The 19619-nt window shown below is 55.2% G+C and overlaps 3 protein-coding genes across 7 annotated transcripts; 2 read left to right on the forward strand and 1 right to left on the reverse strand.

The window, feature by feature from the left end:
* Window positions 1–1635: 1635 nt before the first annotated feature.
* GAL3ST2 (galactose-3-O-sulfotransferase 2) lies at window positions 1636–5005 on the forward strand. Its single transcript, XM_014962949.1, has 4 exons — window positions 1636–1691; window positions 3176–3262; window positions 3687–3954; window positions 4046–5005. Exons 1-4 carry the CDS (start codon window positions 1636–1638, stop codon window positions 4937–4939), a joined length of 1305 nt encoding a protein of 434 aa, XP_014818435.1. The 3' UTR covers window positions 4940–5005.
* Window positions 5006–7941: 2936 nt separating this feature from the next.
* Window positions 7942–11368, forward strand: NEU4 (neuraminidase 4 (sialidase)). 4 transcript variants are annotated; one of them, XM_014962937.1, is made up of 4 exons: window positions 7942–8050; window positions 8822–9027; window positions 9192–9447; window positions 9850–11368. In XM_014962937.1, the coding sequence occupies exons 2-4, from the start codon at window positions 8827–8829 to the stop codon at window positions 10899–10901; spliced, it is 1509 nt and encodes a 502-aa protein (XP_014818423.1). In that variant the 5' UTR covers window positions 7942–8050; window positions 8822–8826; the 3' UTR covers window positions 10902–11368. The 4 variants fall into 4 exon arrangements, with proteins under 4 accessions (XP_014818423.1, XP_014818424.1, XP_014818422.1 ...); XM_014962938.1 differs by having other exon boundaries at window positions 7976–8050; window positions 8801–9027; XM_014962936.1 differs by lacking the exon at window positions 7942–8050 and having other exon boundaries at window positions 8649–9027.
* On the reverse strand, window positions 11331–17193 carry TM4SF19 (transmembrane 4 L six family member 19). Of its 2 annotated transcripts, none has more exons than XM_014962941.1 (5): window positions 16784–17193; window positions 13650–13833; window positions 13472–13549; window positions 12716–12888; window positions 11331–12414 (listed from the first exon to the last, which is right to left on the reverse strand). In XM_014962941.1, exons 1-5 carry the CDS (start codon window positions 16891–16893, stop codon window positions 12228–12230), a joined length of 732 nt encoding a protein of 243 aa, XP_014818427.1. In that variant the 5' UTR covers window positions 16894–17193; the 3' UTR covers window positions 11331–12227. The 2 variants fall into 2 exon arrangements, with proteins under 2 accessions (XP_014818427.1, XP_014818428.1); XM_014962942.1 differs by lacking the exon at window positions 16784–17193 and adding an exon at window positions 15627–15846.
* Window positions 17194–19619: the final 2426 nt, after the last annotated feature.

The following is a 19619-nucleotide window of genomic DNA, read 5'->3' on the forward strand; positions in this document are numbered from 1 at the left end:
AAATGCCCCGGGAGCACGTCAAGGTAAAGGGGGGGAGGCAGGGGAAGGCTGCGGGCGCAGGATTAAAAGGTGGTTTTGTAGAAAGGTCCGGTTCGGGTAATCCCTGTAAGTTGTTAATAACCCACGGAGTTAGTTGCGGCTTCCCCCAGGGTAGAGATTAATTTTGCCGCAGGTGTTTCTTTCCTGTATTCCAGGTTTTTTAGTTGTGAGGTCAGCACAGAGGTCTCTTACTTTCGGCGTAATCCAAGTGTTGTCCCAAGCCTTAAAGCATCTTGTAGCAGCACTTCCAGGTGCCACCCCAGAGGCAGGTTTCTGTGTTTCCTTTCCAGCTGGAACATGGCACGACCTGGGTCGGAAAAGCGAGTGGAGCCTCTGGCGCCAGCCCTGCTGGCAGCTCCACAACTTCTACGGCTTCTTTGGAGGCATTTTGTGTCTTGGGGATGGGCTCCCAAGTGTTTCCTCAAAGGGCTCCCAGGCTGGGTGCGTGTCCCCTGTGCGTGGGTGACTTTCTGCGACGTTCGGGTTGTGCCTTTCTCTCTTGAAGTTTGCCGTGGTTTTTGCTGTTGGGCTGGGGTGGGTTGACCCCAGCTGAGACACTGCGTGCCCACCAAAGCCCACCAAATCGCTCCCCCTCCTCGGCTGGGCAGGGGAGAGAAAATGAAACCAAACCAGGACAGCTTGTGAGTCAATATAAAGATAAGGAGAGATCACTCTCTATTTGCCCATTACCGTCATGGGCAAAGAGCCTCAACTTGCGGAAATTTAATTTAGTACCAATCCAACTGAAAATGAAATCTTAGAAACACCTTTGCTCCACCCCTCCCTTCTTCCCCAGTTTAACTTCGCTGCCGAAGTCTCTTCTTCCTCCCCTCGAGCAGCACAGGGGGACAGGGTCCCTCCTTGAACAGCAGTTCTCCACGAACTGCTCCAACCTGAGACCAGGAAAGTGGGCAGGGGCTGCATCTGACAGAGGTGAGCCTGCTCACTGCCTGTGGGTCCCTCCGCATTTCTTCTCCTGTCTCATCTCTACTTACATAACCGGAGCCATCAAAAGAATTTTGATTGTCTCATCCCCACCCACCCAGCAGGCCTGGGACCAAAGAATTAAAAAATACTGATAAAAGACTCCCTAGAGCTATGTCTTCAAACTCTTCATGCAGACACTGTGCTGCAAATTCACATCAGAGGTTGGTACCAGCTGTGGCTGAGGGTCTTCCCTGGCTTTGGGAAGGGCTCTTCTGCCCTTCCTGAGGGTTTCCTGCTTTGGCTGGGGCAGGACAAGGAAAGCATTGCCGTGCCAAGCGGAGCTTGAAGCAAAAGTGGTGTGGGGCAGGTTTGCCTGGTGATTTTCTGCAGTGCCATCATGGTGTTGCAACATCGTCACTTGTCCCCGTGGTTCCACTGGGTTTGCATCCCTGGGTTCCTGGCTGCCCATGATGGCTTTGTCTTTATGTGGAGCTATGTGTTGTTGGACTTTGCTCCCATCCTCTCTCCAGCTTCCCATGGCTGCCACAGCCCAGCTTGTCAGCCAGTGGGAGGCTGCAGACCATGCGAGGTGAAGCTGGTTGTTGCACTCTCATAAGGCCAACTGGAAGGAGCAATTCAGTGTCTTTCACATAGTACAAGCTGGAGGCTATGAAAGCCACCCCCCTGTGCAGCAGGACTGTGTCTGAGGGCCCCTTGGCCAGAAGGTCAGTAGAAAGGACCACCAGACGCAGCCTGCAGCAAGCCACCTGCCCCCAGCAGCCCTCACTCTGGGCAGGTTTGGAGCCTTCCATGCCCACTTGGGAGAGTGAGAACCATGAGTGTGACCATCCCACGCTGTAAATGGGGCTACACCTTCTCAAAACAACTTAAAGCGCAGACCAGATCTGCTGCATTTTGGAAACGGTGGCTGGAAACATGGAATTCACACAGAGTTAAAAAAATCTTTTCAGATCAGAAAAGTCACATCAAGCCTGGTGCTGAAAAGTTCCTTTTTGGTGGGCATCAAGCTTTCAAAAGATCTGTACGTGTCCCAGCTAGAATGCACCAGTGATGCCTAATTTATTGTTAGTTAGTGCTATAGAAGACCCACCCTTCGTCATTATCAGGGCAGAACACGGGCAGAGGAGGTGCTTGTGTGGAGACGTGAGGCTGAGGGACATGGTTTAGTGGCGGGTTAACGGCAGCGTTGGATTAATGATTGGCCTTGATAGTTTTAAGGGCCCTTCCAACCCAGATGATTCCGTGATCCAAAGAGCTGCTTCTGAGCTCAGGAAGTTTAATCTGGCCAAGGTTAGGAGATCTGATGAAAAGGAGACCTGGGTGGGGATGAGCACGAGAGCTGGGCTGGGAGGAGGAGATGTCCCAGCGGGGAAGCAGTCCTCTTGTTTGACAGGAGGGCTTGCAATTACTCCATTACAGGTGCTATTGGGTTATTAATCAGTTTTCTGTATTGAAAAAGCTCAGCTATATTGAAAAAAAACAATGCACTTTAGCATTTCTTTGAGACCCCATCTTCTGCAGTGATGGGATTGCAGGAGCTGCTCATGTTTCTTACCAGGAAAGTCCTTACACCCCTACAAAGGGCTTGTTTTCATAGAATCATTCAGGTTGGAAGAGCCCCTTGGGATCATCAAGCTGAACCATCTCCCCTACTCTACAAAGTCCTCCCCTACACCATGTCCCTCAGCACTGCATCTAAACGGCCCTTAAACACAGCCAGGGATGGTGACTCCCCCCCCTCCCTGGGCAGCCTGTTCCAATGCCCGACCACTCTTTCAGTGAAAAATTCTTTCCTAATGTTCAGTCTAAACCTACCCTGTTGGAGCTTGAAGCCGTTCCCTCTTGTTCTGTCACTAATTACCTGTGAGAAGAGACCAGCCCCAACCTCTCTACAGTGTCCTTTCAAGTAGTTGTAGAGAGTGATGAGGTCTCCCCTCAGCCTCCTCTTCCTCATACTAAACAGTCCCAGCTCCTTCAGCCGCTCTTCATGTGATTTGTCTTCCAGGCCCTTCACTAGTTTCGTTGCCCTCCTCTGCACTCGCTCCAGCACCTCCAGATCTCTCTTGGATTGAGGTGTCCAGAACTCCCAGTGATGATAATTCCCAGGGACAATATGCAAAGTTTGGTGGTTCATGTTCTGGGAAGGACTAGAATATAAAACTCCACCCAAACTCTTCTTTCTTTCCAGGGACATCAAATGGTTCATCGTTTTCAGCCTTTGCCTGGGACTCATCTTCCTGTCAGGATTCTTCCACATGCAGAACAAAAATTATGTGTAAGTGACGCAGAAGCAAGGTTGCATTACTTCATCTGCCCAGGGCAGCAAGGATCTTGATTTCACTCTCATGAGGTTTAAGATAATACTGGAAGGGCAGCGGTCCAAAGTCGGGTCCTAGATCAACGTTTGGGCAGGCAACAAGGGATTGAATTAGCCAAACTGCAGCTCTTTGGGGCAAAATCAGCCGTATGGAAAAAGAAAAGGGGAGCGAGCTGAAGCCTTTGGGTAAGTGAGGACCTGGATAAGGAGAAAACTGTCTGACATCAGCGCCTGAGGGATGGGGCTTGTTTGGGTTGGTGCCTTGCACCAGCTGCAGGTCTGGTATCAGAAAGAGAACCTGCTCGGGTTTGGCTTTGCCAGGTCTCAGAGATGGGGTATGGCACTGGAGAGGCCGTTTCCCTCATCTTTTGCCTTCCTACAGAATTTCGAAGAGCCATGAGGAGCTGCTGCCTTGCCATGCCAAGACTAATGTCATGTTCCTCAAGACCCACAAAACTGCCAGCAGCACCATCCTGAACATCATGTTCAGGTTCGCAGAGAAGTACAACCTCACCGTTGCCCTTCCAGCCAATGAGCTCGTCCACCTGGGCTACCCACAGACCTTCCAGGCCAGCTTTGTGGAGGAATTTCAATCCATAGGACAAAACTACAACATCATGTGCAACCACCTGCGGTTTAACCCCTCGGAGGTAAGAAAGAGCCACGACACCTGTGGAGAAACCTGGGTGAACAAGCAATGCCTCCGGACTAACAGCCTCTCTTCTTCCTCCCCACAAATAGGTGCGAAAGGTGATGGCAGCAAACACCTTCTACTTCTCCATCCTGAGGAACCCCATTCATTTGTTGGAGTCTTCCTACGTTTACTACAAGGATTATGCCCCTGCCTTCAGGATCTCCAAGGACGTGAATGAGTACCTGGCATCACCCATGAAGTATTACCACCCGGCAAATCACGAGCAAAATATCTATGCCCGGAATATCATGTGGTTTGACTTTGGCTACGATAACAATGCAGAGAACAACAAAAAGTATGTCCAGACAGTCTTGAGGGAGATTGAACAGAACTTCCACCTGATCTTGATAGCAGACTACTTTGATGAGTCCATGATCCTCTTGAAGCACACTTTGTGCTGGGATCTGGATGATGTGATTTACTTTAAGCTCAATTCCAGAAGCCAGGACACTGTCCAGACCTTGACTCCAGAAAGCAAGGAGCGGATAAAAACGTGGTGCTCACTGGACTGGGAGCTCTACCTGCACTTCAACCAGAGCTTCTGGAGGAGAATTGAGGAGACTGTAGGACTCAAGGAGCTGGAGAAGGAGGTGAATCACCTGCGAACAAGACAGAAGGAGCTCATGGAGACCTGTCTCTCAGACCAGGAGGCGGTGGGGAAGGATCACATCAACAGCAAAGCTCTCCTGCCTTTCCAGTCGGGGGCTGCAAATATCCTTGGGTACAACCTCAAACAAAACTTGGACAACAGGACTCTGAGAACCTGCGAGAAAATGGTTGTGCCAGAGCTCCAGTACACGTCCTATCTTTATGCTGTTCAGCACCCACACAAGAAGAGGAAGCCATTAGACTTGCCCTTGCCCTGGATCAGTTCCCAGGAGAAGATGCACCTCCCAACTGTCAACTCCAGCACGCGAAAACCCACTGGGGTTTCCCACTGAGATTTCCCACTGCTTTGCGTCACCCCATGTGTGGCACGTGGCTGGCCCACAGGACTCTTGCAGATGAGGGGTTGGGGTCCACCAAGCTGGTGGTGGGTCCCTTTTTGGGGACCTTGAGCCAAAGGCTCTGGCATTATCCGGATCCTGCATGATGTCTCCTCCCTGCTGCCAGGCAGGGGGACAGCCCCCGCTGCGGAGCACTGGGCAGGCTTCCAGCTGCCTCTTAATCATTAATCACGGGCTTAATTATTTTTTTTTTTTGCATTCAACTTTAATTAATAGCTGTCCTTAACATCCAGCCTGAGCACGGCTCACTAGAGCAAGTCCTGATTTTCAGTGTTTGAGGAGGGAAAAAAGGGGAGGGGGAGGGAAACAAGGTAGGAATAGAGTGGGAGAGATGTTGGGTCTCCCACCCAGCAGCATCTGTGATTCTGTGATTCTGATTCTGTGATTCTGATTCTGTGATTATCAGCAGAGGCTGTGTTGGGCCCCCCCTCTCACTGTGTTGGCCAGACTCTTCCTCACCTCCATCCCTGAAAAGCTGATGGAACGCCTCAACCTGGGTGTCATCTCAGAGCATATGGAGGAAAAGAAAGCTATCAATCAGAAGTAGTCAACATGGATTTACCAAGGGGAAGTCATGTCAGACTAACCTGATAGCCTTCTATGATGGCATGACTGGTTGGATAGATGAAAGGAGGGTGGTGGATGTTGTCTACCTTGACTTCAGCAAGGCTTTTGACACCATCTCCCACAGCATCCTCATAGCTAAGATTAGGAAGTGTGGGTTAGATGAATGGACAGTTAAGTGGATTGAAAACTGGCTGAAAGAGCTCAGAGGGTTGTGATAAGTGGCACAGAATCCAGCTGGAGGTCTGTAACAAGTGCTGTTCCCCAGGGGTCAGTACTGGGTCCAGTCCTCTTCAATATATTCATCCATGACCTGGACAAAAGGATGGGAGGTACCCTCAGCAAGTTTGCTGATGACACAAAACTAGGAGGAGTGGCTGACGCCCCAGAAGGCTGTGCCGCCATCCAGCAAGACCTGGACAGGCTGGAGAGTTGGGCAGAGAGAAAACTGATTAAATTTAACAAGGGCAAGTGGAGGGTGCTGCCCCTGGGGAGGAATAACCCCCTGCACCAGGACAGGTTGGGGGCTGACCTGCTGGAGAGCAGCTCTGAGGAGAAAGACCTGGGAGTCCTGGTGGACAACAGGATGGCCATGAGCCAGCAATGGGCCCTTGTGGCCAAGAAGGCCAATGGCATCCTGGGGGGCATCAGGAAGAGTGTGAGCAGCAGGTGGAGGGAGGTCATCCTGCCCCTCTGCTCTGCCCTGGGGAGGCCCCATCTGGAGCACTGGGTCCAGTTCTGGGCTCCCCAGTTGCAGAAGGACAGGGAACTGCTGGAGAGGGGACAGCAGAGGGCTACAGAGATGCTGAGGGGCCTGGAGCATCTCTCTGCTGAGGAAAGGCTGAGGGACTTGGGTCTTTTTAGTCTGGAGAAGAGAAGGCTGAGGGGGGGATCTGATCAATGCTTATAAATACTTAAAGGGTGGGTGTCAGGAGGATGGGGCTGGTCTTTTCTTGGTGGTACCCAGTGACAGGACAAGAGGAAATGGGCACAAACTTGAACATAAGAAGTTCCACCTGGACATGAGGAAGAACTTCTTTGCTGTGATGGTGGCAGAGCCCTGGCAGAGGCTGCCCAGGGAGGTGGTGGAGTCTCCTTCTCTGGAGACATTCAAACCCGCCTGGACACATTCCTGTGGGACCTGCTCTGGGTGGCCCTGCTCTGGCAGGGGGTTGGACTGGGTGATCTCCAGAGGTCCCTTGGTTGCTTGGCTTGCAGCTTCCCCCTGGGGAAGTGACACAGCCCGGCAGTGTCCTGGCCCAGGAGAGACGCTGTCAGAGGGCAGCAGAGCTGGGGTTTCCCTGGGCTGTGTTTAAAGCTGAGGCAAGGGTTAACCTCCCGTGGCGCAACTGAGAGGAGACCCGTGTGTTGGACAACAGGAGCGACCAGGAGATCAACAGCACCCTCAGGGTTTTCTGCTCTGCCGACCCTGGCTAAAATTAACCGGGCTCAGGAGGCGTTTGTGAGGAGCCGGGGCGGAGGAGATGGCGGCCGCGCGTGTTCAGGCTGGGCAAGTCCCGGGGGCCTTTCCTGGCCAATTCTGCAGCCGGAGCCTGGGCTTTCACCTTGGAGCTTCAGTCCGGGACTTGCTGGATGAATTTTGTCATAGAATCATAGAATCATTCAGGTTGGAAGAGACCCTTGGGATCATCGAGTCCAACCATCTCCCCTACTCTACAAAGTCCTCCCCTACACCATGTCCCTCAGCACTGCATCTAAACGTCCCTTAAACACATCCAGGGATGGTGACTCCACCCCCTCCCTGGGCAGCCTGTTCCAACGCCCGACCACTCTTTCGGTGAAAAATTCCTTCCTAATGTTCAGTCTAAACCTACCCTGTTGGAGCTTGAAGCCGTTCCCTCTTGTTCTGTCGTTAATTACCTGTGAGAAGAGACCAGCACCAGCCTCTCAAGCCCCTTCAGCAAAGTTGATGACAGGAATGGAATAAAAAGCAACGGCATAAAAAGCAATTTCTTAACAGCTGACCTGGGTGGAAGGGGGGGTGGGGGGGAGGGTCCTGGGAAGGCTGGGACCCTCCAGACCACGGTCCGCAGGCTGGGGAGCTCATGGCCAGGGTGGACCACAGTGAATGCGGGCTGCAGCTCCTGGGCAGGGATGTCTGGCCTTTCCCAGTCTGTGGGAGGAGGGAAACAGAGGCAGGAGATGGAAACACCACCCACCCCCCTCCCCAGCTCCCTTTGCCCCCCCCCGGGGGGGTCAGAGAAGGCAGCTTGGCAGCCACGGGGCCCCTGGCTCTGCCCGGGCTGAGAATGGTGCCTTTGTGCTGCCCAGCACTGCTGACTCAGGGCTTTTTTCTGGCCACTGTGGGAGCCCCGTGACCCATCGGTGGGGGGACCCTTTTTTGGGGGGGTGGTAGCAGCAAGGCGACAGGCTCTGCAGGAAGCCGGCAGCTGCAGGAGCCGACGGTCCCCTGTGGTGGGGGCGAGGGACGGCGGGGACACCCCAGCTGAGCACGACCCGGTGAGTGAGTGCCTTTGCTTTCTCCGTGGGGTGTTCGATCAGCAAAAGCTCCTAATTAAAACACAGGTGAAAGTTGCCCTTGGCCACTGCAGTGGGGTGCCCGCCTCCTCCCGTGGTGATACGCTGGGGACATGTAGCTTGGGGACAGTCCTGCTGTTCCCAAAGGACAGGCGCTCGGGAACAGCTCATGCCCTGTTCCACGGGGACAGCCCGGCTGGGGACCCCGCTGTTCCTCCTGTGCACCCCAGCTTTTCCCACAGGGTGGGGGGAAACGAGGAGCCGGCTGGGTCTGCTGCGCTGGAGGCACCAGAACCACAGGACAAAACACTCCCTGACCCCCCTTGGAGGACCCTGGGCTGGTCCCAGGGTCTCGTCCTTGCAGAGATGGGCTCTGCACCCCCCCAACACCCACTTGGTGATGGGAGCAGGGAACCTGAGGTCTCAACCTGCCCTTTGCCCTTGATTTACCAGAAACCCCTTTTGAAGGGCAACTTGAAGGTCATTTTAATTTTAATTAGTTTTATTTTGGGGTAGCCCTGAAAGGTCAGCTTTTTTGGTCTTGCCCAAAATCCAGTCCCACCTTTGAGCTGTGGTGACTTGTCACACCTCTCAACCCCAACCCTGGCTGTAGTGACCTGTGCTCCTTGCAGGGGGGGTTCCTCAAACCCAAGCCCACCACGTTAAAATCCAACCCCCCCCAAGGGCAGCCCATCTCCTGGTCCTCCCCCTGCACCAACCCCCCCATGGCAGGGCTGCATCTTCCTGCTGCAGATGCCATGGGCTCCCGGCACTTTCCCGCCCGGACCGTGCTTTTCGAGAAGGAGTCCAACGGTGTCACCTACCGTGTGCCCGCCCTGCTCTACCTGCCCTGCGTGGCCAAGCTGCTGGCTTTCGCGGAGGAGCGGCTGAGCGCTGATGATGCCCACGCCAACCTCCTGGTGCTGCGCCGTGGCACCGTCTACGGGAGCTACGTGGAGGTGGGATGGGGCCGGGGGGGATGCACGCAGGGTTGGTACAGCCAAGCCAGGTAGTTGTCCTCCACCGCTTGTGCATGGCGCAGCCGTGCTCCTGGAGGCACCTGCGCAGTGGGGTGGATGAAGAGGGGGGGTCCTCACCCTGTCCTCCCCCCACCCCGGGGCAGTGGGAAGACATGCGTGTGCTGGAGACGGCGACGCTGCAGCACCACCGGTCGATGAACCCCTGCCCGCTCTACGACCAGTTCACCGGCACCCTCTTCCTTTTCTTCATCACGGTGCTGGGCAGGACGCCTGAAGCCTACCAGATTGTGACAGGCCAAAACGTCACCCGCCTCTGCTGCGTCACCAGCATTGACCAGGGCCTGAGCTGGAGCACGGCCACAGACCTGACACAGCAGGTCATTGGCGGGGCCATCAAAGGTAGCCCACCAGAGAGGGGCGCGGAGCAGGGAGGACAGCCAGGAGGCGGGTCACACTTGGGTTTTGGCCTCCTAGAGCCATCCATAGTGTGGTTGGAGGTGACATAGTGGGTAGAAAGCCCCCGAGCATCAAATCGATGAGGTGGAAGAGGACCTCCAGCGGGGGAGGGGGGGGTGAGGTGTGGAGAGAGTATTTGTCTCACTTGCCGGGGGAGAGGCCCAGTAGCTACGGGTGGGACCATGTGTGAGGACAACCAGGAGGCACTGGGCTCTGCTGCCCTCCTGCCCTGCCACCTTGCTTGGCTAGGCTGGGGAATGCTCTGGAGACCCTCCCATGTAGGGTGGGCACAAGAGGGGTACCACAAAGGCCACTCTTCACCCCCATCCCATCTTTGCTCCCCAGACTGGGCAACGTTCGCGTTGGGCCCTGGGCACGGCATCCAGCTGCGGTCCGGCCGGCTGCTGGTGCCCGCCTACAGCTACCACATCGACTGCAAGGAGTGCTTCGGGCAGCTCTGCAAGACCACCCCTCACTCCTTCGCCTTCTACAGTGACGACCACGGCCGTGGCTGGCGCTTCGGGGAGTTCATTCCCAACCTGCAGACAGGCGAGTGCCAGCTGGTCTCGGTGGACGAGGAGGACGGCTCCAACGTCCTCTACTGCAACGCCCGCAGCCCCTTGGGCTTCAGGGTCCAGGCGCTGAGCACGGATGATGGGGCTGTCTTCCATGGGGGGCAGCTGGTCCAGCGGCTGGTCGAGCCCCCCCATGGCTGTCACGGCAGCGTCATTGGCTTCCCCGCACCTTTCGTGTACGTCCCCGCTGCCCCCCGGGACCCTGTGATGCGCCACCAGGGCTCAGCTCCCCGGCTGCTTCCTCGGATGCTCCCGGGGCTGCGGTCCTTGCCCACGCAGCAGACAGCTGGGGAGGAGCTGCCCATAGTGGCCACCAGCGGCCACCACGAGCCAGCTGAGCCCAAGGAGGTCTCTCTTACCCCAGGGCATCCCAGCCATGCCGGCCGTGTCACCTTGGGCCCAGGGGACCCCATGTCAACCTCTAATCCCGTTCCCTTCTTCCAAGCGCCAACCTGGGTCCTCTACTCCCACCCCACCAGCTCCATGTCACGGGTCAACATGGGGGTTCACCTGAGCACCTTCCCCAGGGATGTGGAGAGCTGGACTGAGCCATGGGTCATCTATGAGGGCCCAAGTGCTTACTCAGACCTGGCTTACATGGAGCTGCCCTACAATGAGGACTCCATCACTGGTGGCCCAGCCATCGCGTTTGCTTGCCTCTACGAGAACGGGACCCGGTCGCCCTACGAGCAGATCTCCTTCAGCATGTTCACGCTGCACGACGTGCTCCAGAACATCCCCCTGACAGCCACTGTGTCCCAGCGGGATGGCGGTCCCCTGCGCCCCAGAAAGCGGGGGCGAAGGAGCTGCTTCATCTCCTAGTGCTCCCCACCCCCCAGGTTGGTTCCCCCCAATCACCCAGTGCCGGACCCCAGGGCACCACCCTGGAGCCTGGCACGCTGGGACGCCACAGCCTGGGGTCCTGCCCCAGGCCAGCATGGCCACAGCACCCAGGAGGCATGCACCACCATCTCAAAACTGGGCTTCATCTCTCTTTTTTTTAATTGCTATTTTGTAATTATATGGCTTGTGCCACCAGCTTCCCCCCCCAGCTCCTTTCCCACACACCCCCCCATGAAATACGTAAGGGGAGCCCCCAGCAGCACTGCAGGAGAGAAGGCAGCCGGGGGCAGCGCCGGGGGACACGATGCTCCAGCTGTGCCGTACCTGGTACTGCCACCCTGCTCCGACCGGCTTCTTCCTTCTTTAATTGCTCCTTTTTTAATGATCCTGTTCAAGACACTCCCTCTATTTCTCAATGATCTTTCCAAAGTTACTGTTTGATCTGGCTGATTGCCTTTTTTTTAATCTATTGTGGACATTGCTGCTTTCCTCATCACCTTTTCAGGTTTTAGGGTAAAGGTCCTGGTACCACAGGCAGGTTCAGGTCGGTGCCCACTCGGTCCCTGTAAAGGTCATGGGGATGAGGTCGTGGGATCAGGGGACCTGCTGAAGCCGATATCACCCCCTGTGAGTGCAGCGGCGGGTCCTGGACCAGTGGGGATGAGCGGCTGCTCCTAACCTCTGCTGCCCGTTTGTGCATGCATACGGGTGAATTTTGGGGGGCTACACCTCATTTCCAGCACAACTCCATCCGAGTCCCCCAGCCAGAGCCCAGCTTGGCTCCTCCAGTCTCCTTTGTCCCTCCTGCCCCAGGTGGAAGACAAACACCAACACAAGCTGCCCTAAACACAGATTGATTAATGCGAATAAGTTAATGTTCAAGGTCTTAGCTCTACAAATATCACCAAGTCACATTTTGCACGGGGGAAGGCTAATGGGGAGCAGCCAGGAAAGCCGTTGGGCTCAGTGCTGGAATGCCAGGAGCCAGGTCCCCACCTCCATCACTCACCAGACTGGTTTCCAACCCCAAAAGGCTGCCAGGCCCAAGGGCATCCGCTCCAGGGTGGAGGAAGCGATATCACCCAAGCCAAGGACTCTGCCCGGAGGCCTTTGTGTGACCCCACGCATGTGGCTTCCGCGTCTCGTGCAGGCTGGGGTGTCTCTCCCCCATGGGGGAACCTGTCTTGCACTGGGCTGGTGTCACAGCTTGTGCCCTATCCCCATGATGGCATTTGCCACCAGCCAAGGGACACCTGAGGATGATGCCTCCTCCAAGTGCCAGCCTCCTGGCACCATGGCAGGTCTCTACTTCCCCTCGCAAAAGCCACAGAGGCACCCGAGGCAGCCGTTGAGGATCTGGAGGGAGGCCAGCACCATCTCGGCGGCGCTGACGAGCAGCAGGAGGGAGAAGAGGACGACGTTCCAGGTCACAACGCCTGCCGGCTCCAGGCAGATGCTCCAGGTGTGACAACCATAGAGGTAGTTCTCTGTCCTGCATGATGGAGAGAGGAGGAGATGCAAAATGCTGCCCTGCGGCGGGTCAGGCATGGCTTTCCTCCATGGGGGTGTGCTCCAGACACCCTGTCCTTCATCCCGAGGATGAGCAGGGCCAGCTGGGTTGATGGGAATAGGAAGCACCACATAGAAAGCCGTGGAAGGTGAGGACCTCAGGAGCTACTGGAATTTTCCATCACCACCAGCAAGCCCACCAACCCCACCCACCATAAAAAATGCCAACTTAATTAGTACTAAGCCAACGAGGTGGCACTAGTGACTCAACCTCACTGCCTCACCTGGCATCAGGCTCCTGGCAACCAGCATCCAGGAAGGGGTAATCCCAGAGGGTGCCATGCTCAGAGGTGTTGTAGAAGCAGAGGGGTCCGTTGGTCAAACCCACCCCAGAGAGGACGAAGCAGGCGGTGGCACCCAGGAGTGCCAGCTTGGAGAGCACAGCAGAGATGAAAGCCTGTGGGCAACACCCGGGGAGGGACTGAACATCAAGTGGGCTCCAAAACATGTTCTCGACGGAGTGCAGCAAGGGGGAAGGACTCCCCTCCCCTTCACCCCAAGGGGGTCCCACCCCAGGGAGCTGAGGCTGAGGATGGAGCCATTGCTGGGTTGTTTCGAGCTGGGTAGAAGTGGGCAAGGAGCGGGGACAGGCAGGGAGCTGCCAAACAGAGCCTGGTGGGGCAGAGCGCATGCAGCACACATGAGCTGTCCTCCAGGGAGGTGGCACTTTGCAGCCTCCCACCACGGGGCCACAGGAGACGGGGATCCATGCCACATCCCACCACATGGCCATGGGAGTGGTGGCACTCTGCCATGACCCAACATGGGAGAGATGATACCCTGCCACAACCCACCACAGGAGAGGGGACACCCAACACATCCCACCATGAGGCCATGACAGGGGAGGCTCTATGCCATGTCCCACCACAGGACCATGGGAGAGGTGGTAACCTGCCATGTCCCACCCTAGGGCCACCTGCCACATCCCACCACCCATCGCTCGGGACTGCTTTGGCACGGGGGTCCCGGCGCTGCCTTACGTTGTGACGGGTGCCGCAGTTGGAGCAGCCAGCGCATCGCCACCCCACCGCCGTGGTGTGGGCCGCTGCCAGCAGCACCTGCGGGAAGGGAAAAGCAGCTGAGGGACAAAAGGGAGCCAACCTGCTCCATCCCTTTGTCCCTGCTCCACAGACAGGCCAGGAAGGACTTGGTACTCACGGGGAAGCCGCCTCCCCAGACACCTGGCACGACCTTGGCATGTTTGCTGATGTGCCCCTCCAGCAGGTACTTGGATGTCCCACCAGGGAAGAGCAGGAGGATGTTGGCTGCCACTGAGAGTGTGCCCAACGCCAGCAGGCAGGGACCCACGATGCGGCTGCACTTCCCCACGCACATGGCCACCCTGCAGGGGGACGGGGAGGAAGAGGAGGAGAGGAAGGTGCTGCCTTTGACCCATGGCGCCCCACGGCTGCCCCACCCCAAGCCCATCTCACAGCCACGGGTGGATGGGAGTTCGCTGGTTTGTTCTTCTGGGTCCCGGCCTCTCCCACTGGCACCACCCTTACTCGAGACCAATTTCCAATGAAAATCCTATTTTCCCCACACCATCTAATCAAGTAAATATTAAAAATACATTCAGTGTTAATACCAGAATCACAGAATCTTCATGGTTGGAAGGGACCTTTGAGATCATCAAGTCCAACCATACACACACACAAAAAAACACCCAACCCAACAATCTCGGGCACTAGAGCATGCCCTGAAGAGCCACATCTACATGTTTCTTAAATCCCTCCAGGGATGGTGACTCCACCACCTCCCTGGGCAGGCTGTTCCCGTGCCTGACCACCCTCTCAGGAAAGTAATTCTTCCCAATATCTAATCTAAACCTCTCCTGCCCCAACATCAGACCATTTCCTCTGCTCCTGTCATTATTCCCTTGGGAGAAGAGGCCAACCCCCACCTCTCTACACTCTCCTGTCATGTAGTTGCAGAGGGCAATGAGATCTCCCCTCGGCCTCCTCTTCTCCAAACTAAACATGCCCAGTTCCCTCAGCCTCTCCTCGTGTGACTTGTTCTCCAGACCCCTCCCCAGCTTGGTGGCTCTCCTCTGGACATGCTCCAGCCCCTCAATGTCCTTCTTGTGGTGAGGAACCCAAAACTGGGCACAGCCCTTGAGGTGAGGCCTCACCAATGCCCAGTCCAGAGGCACCATCACTGCCCTGCTCCTGCTGGCCACCCTGTCCTGACACAGACCATGCTGTTGGCCTTCTTGGCCACCTGGGCACACTGCTGGCTCCTGTTCAGCCGGCTGTCCACCAACACCCCCAGGTCCTTTTCTGCTGGGCAGCTCCAGCCACCCTGCCCCCAGCCTGCAGCGTTGCCCGGGGTTGTTGTGACCAAAATGCAGGACCCAGCACTTGGCCTTGTTGAACCTCATCCCATTGGCCTTGGACCATTGATCCAACCTGTCCAGGTCCCTCTGTAGAGCCTTCCGACCCTCAAGCAGATCAACACTCCCACCTAGTTTGGTGTCATCTGCAAACTTACTGAGGGTGCACTCAACCCCCTTACCCAGATAATCATTAAAGATATCAAACAAGACTGGACCCAAAACTGAGCCCTGAGGGATACCACTGGTGAACGGCCACCAACAAGATTTCGCCCCATTAATCACAACTCTCTGGGCACAGCCATCCAGCCAGTTTTTTACCCAGTGAAGAGTACACTTGTCTACGCAATGATTCGCCAGCTTCTTATTTTATCACAGAAGGAGAAGCCCAGCTTCAGACTTGCTGCTATTTCTTTGCCAAACAGGGAAGGGGATTTAAGACAACGGCAGGTCCTGCACGGAGCCTTGAAACCTCTGCCACCCGCAGCGCTGGCTCCTCCACAATGTCACTGCAGGAAGGAGACCGACCACCACCACTCGCTGGGACTTTGAGAGCTCACAATGAGCAGGAGGGAGCCAGGAAAGGGGTGAAACCATTGGACAAGGACTTGTGAAACCCCATCAATCTCCAGTCAATTCCCAGAGCAGCTCCATCCCCATCGTGCCACCAGTCCTACCGTAGGTCTGAATATGCCAATGACTAACTAAAGTTAATTAAGAAAAGGTTCTTGCCTATCCTTGGGCAAGCCATCCAGCTCTGCTGGTATCTTATTAAACTATCAGTTCACCTAAAAAGTGCTTACCCATCTCCAGGTGATATCCTGGAGCCATCCTTCTCCTGGGTCTGCAAGAAGGGGGATGTCCATTGGTTGCTGTGGGACCACTGGAAACAGCTTGGCTTGCTGTTGTCCCGGAGTCCCAGCTTCCTTCTACCCTGCCTTCATTTTTGCTTCGGGGTGTTTTTGTGCATTTTCCCCTTTCCCAGTGGCTTGCAGCCCATTTTGCAGAAGCTCCCTGAATCGAGCTGCTTCTGGCGCTGGCTAGTTTATTTTGGGCTGGCTCTGTTCTGGCTTTGCAGAAGCAGAAGCTGGGAGGTGCCACGTGGTTCTTTCCGTGGGAAGAGCTGCCTCAGCCCCCATTGCATACAGCGCTGGGGAGGAGCAGCTCCAGCCCCGGAACGGCCCGAGGGGACAGGGGCCACCAGCCCAACGGGGCTTTGCATCCCTGCGACCTGCTGATAGCCTCCCAGCCCCACCAGGCTACTGTGGCCAGGGAGGGTTTGAATGCGGAAGACCAGGGCTGCAAAACCTTGCTGCGTGGAGAGGACTCAAGCCAAGAAGCCCAAGGTGGACCACCAGCTCCATCCATCCTGGAGCTTCACCTCCCCTCTGCTTTCTATTCTCCCTGCCTTGGTTATAGCGAATGTAGGGCCTCTTGCCCTCACTGAGGTCCCACCTGCAGTCCAGGGATTGTGCGTGGCTGCCCTCCCAGAGCCATGAGCATCCAGCACCGAGTCCTACCTCCCCACTTTGGAGGACCTTCCAGTATAGCTCTTGCTACTCTGGAGCTCACAGCGTGGGCTGCTCTCACCAGTCAGATGCTTTTGTGATCTTCAGCAAGTCTCCCCTTAACCTCCCCAAGGACTCTCCTTCTCCTCCACCACTGCCCTGGGGAAGGCAGGGGGGGTCTCCTTCCCCAAGGAAGCTCTCCACAGCTTGCTGTCCCCCCAGTGCTCCCCTTCAGCAAGAAGCAAGTTAGCATGAGCTGGTTTCTTCTGCCTTGGCCAATACAGCCAGACAAACCCCTCTGTAAGGGGAGGTAAAGCAGAAGCACAGCTGAACCAGCCTCTGCTGGGACACTGGAAAGACAGACTCCCTTCCTGCCAGCACATCTCCATGGCCAAAAGCAAGGGGATTCAAGCAAAGCCCATGGAACCCATCCTACCATCTTCCCTGCTTACCTGGGAGTGATGCCACGTAGAGCCAGCGGCGTCCACCCCTCGGATGAGCCCTGTCCTGGAGGCACCACCCATGGGTGACTATTTATGACGTCCCAGCATGTGCTCCACATCTTCCTCCTCCACCCCGAGGTCCACGCGTGGCATCAGTCATGGCCCTTCCCTCTCCCACACAACCAGCTGCCCAAAAGGAAGAATGACTGTCCTGTCTGAATGAGGCAGCCTCTGCAGCTGAGCCATCACCTCGATTATGCCCCCTCTCACTGGCAGAAGCCACAAGTCCACCAAAACATGCACAACTGCAGATTTTTAAGGCTCTTGCCCAAGTAGAAAACACAATTTCTCCAGGAGTGACCTGCAATGACTACGTTGAGAGAACGTTTTCCTCTCTCCTCTGCAGCTCACTCCGAACACTGTCATTCTGTCACCATGAGTCTGTGTTCTCCACCAAGGGCTTCTTCCTTCATGTTTCACGCAATTTCCCTCGTGGTGCAAGAGCTTTGTGTGCAGATGCTGAACAGGTCAGGTTTGCCTCTTCTCCTTTTTACCCACAGGAGGGAGAACACTAATATATCAATAAAAGCTTCTAAATAAATATTCTTGTGTCTCAGCTGGTTCCTGTCACCTGTCCTTTGTCTCCATGCAGATGGCCCAGTTTTTCCTTCAGGTGTTGAGCGAGCCCCACTATGTATGTCTCACACCTTGGTGTTAACATTGAGGGAGAAAGGTTATTTATGGATATCTTAATTACTGCAAGACAATTACTACAGACAACAGCATTTCAAAGTCCCATCCGGGGTACCTGTGGCTGGCAGTTAATGTGCAATGGGGAAGCCCCTCTCCTCTCCCTACAGAGAAGGTCTGAGGGCAGCAGCTCCAACACGGGAACAGGACTGGGAGAACACAAGCTCCGTGTCCAAGAACAGGAGACGGGGAAGCTGCAGCACGAAAGTTGGCAAAAATTGGGCAGTTTTTCTGGCAGAGGAGTTGCAGGCAACACAAGGACAGAGGAGACCTGCTCATGGGCTGTGGAGGCCAAAGGAAGAGTCTTCTCAAAGAAGAGTTTGGAGAAGGTTCATATTCCTCGTGCATTTATCACGAGGACCTGAGGCACATCAGCTGCTTGGGATGTGGGCTTCCCCATCTGTAGAAGCCACAGGAGATGAAGCCTCAGTGCAGCTCTTACAGCCCTGGTACAGCCTTGCTCCAATATAGGGGGAAAAAAGCAACTGAAGTGTTGCCTTTCGGTTTGGAGCCCGACTTGCTCTACCTCGGGTAACGCACGCGAGGAGCATTCACCAACACTTTTCAAAGTAGAAAAGAGCTGGAGCCCTTGAGTGCCACATGGAAAAAGATGAACGGGTAAGGCCGGGTTACATCAGCCAATTCCGCTTTTCTAGGAAAAATCAGCTGAGAGGAGCAGATCATCTGAATAATGATAGTTCCTCCGAAAGGAAAAAATCAGAGCTTGCAGCAGCACGTAAATCCCCGTTTTATTCTTAGATAGGACGAATCAGTCTCTAAAAAGCAGTCAGCAGCAAAGGTGAAACATGTCGGGCATGCAGGACAGCAGACTGCTGAGAACAATCCCGTTTTCCTTCCTCTCCATTTCAACTTAGAAAGGGAGGAAGCGTTTTTCACTCCAGTGGAAGAAAATGTGTTGCAACTTCGCCTTGTGCCCTTTTCTACGTCACGGCACTGGGTGTCCCATGTCGCCACACACATGATCTGGTCAATCATCTCCCCCAGAAAAACCCCTCCCGTTGAGCATGAAGCGTCAGGATGAAGCTTTTCCCCACAACCACTCATCTTCCCCTTACACCCACTCCAGCCCGAGTCTGTAACAGCACTGATAATAAAACAAGGAAAGGCTAATTTTAGTGCTTCCCCGTGGGGGGCTGCACACCTCCCTTGCTGGCATGAGAACTTAGTTAAGAAGGCATCAGTGCAGGAGCAAGTTACTTGTCCATAATTGCTGAGCCCCCTGGATTCAGTGGTCTCTCTCCCACCCCTCTTGGCAGCATCTGCAAACCCATCTCTGCCACTAGAGATGTCTCCACGCTCCGGCGGGGGGCACGTTCGCTGCCAGCGGTCACCCCCTTCGACAAGCCCTGCGTGGTGCTTGCAGCTGTAACTCAGAGTGAAGAAGGGCCACCACCCCCCTGCCAGACAACATGGCGTCTGCTTTTAGCTTCCTTACGGATTTCACCCCATTTAGTACTTCCCGTGAGATAAACCAACTTCCAAAAGTTGGAAGGAGTTTGCAGAAAGGAAACATAAATAAATTGAACCCAAGAAGTACCTTGAGTCTACCCTGTAGTTCCCTGACCTGCAGACTGTGATGAAAAAATATTTCCAACTCAGCTGGAAATATTTCCCTAAGCAGCATGAAGAAATCAGGCTCTTTTCCAGCCCTAAGAGGCGCACAAGCAAGTCTTTAGCACAGGAAGCGTCCGTTTTCCTTAACACAGGGAGAAGGAGAGGTGTAGACACTGAAAACAAAAGACAAAATAACTTCCCAGATCCCCCTGGAAAGGCAAGTCTTCTCCTGGGCTCCTCTGGAGGTGGGTACCTCCCAGGAGGGTGTCAACCACAGACCTTGGACAACCTCCCTTGAGAAAGCTTTGGGTTGGGACCAGGGGAGCACATTTGCCCTCCTCCCCACAGCTTGCTGGAACCCAGTCACCATGAGCACTGGTCAAAGACGTTGCCATGACTGCTGGCACTGTAAGCCACCCTGTCCATAACTTTTTGGAGAGTTCTAACAGGGCAAGACTGGGACAGTAGCCAAAACGACTGTTTCAGGGGAGACCTACCTACAGTCAGGAACATGAGGATG

Source organism: Calidris pugnax, unplaced genomic scaffold (assembly GCF_001431845.1).
Source record: "Calidris pugnax isolate Ruff unplaced genomic scaffold, ASM143184v1 scaffold1156, whole genome shotgun sequence".
NCBI classification, from domain to species: domain Eukaryota; kingdom Metazoa; phylum Chordata; class Aves; order Charadriiformes; family Scolopacidae; genus Calidris; species Calidris pugnax.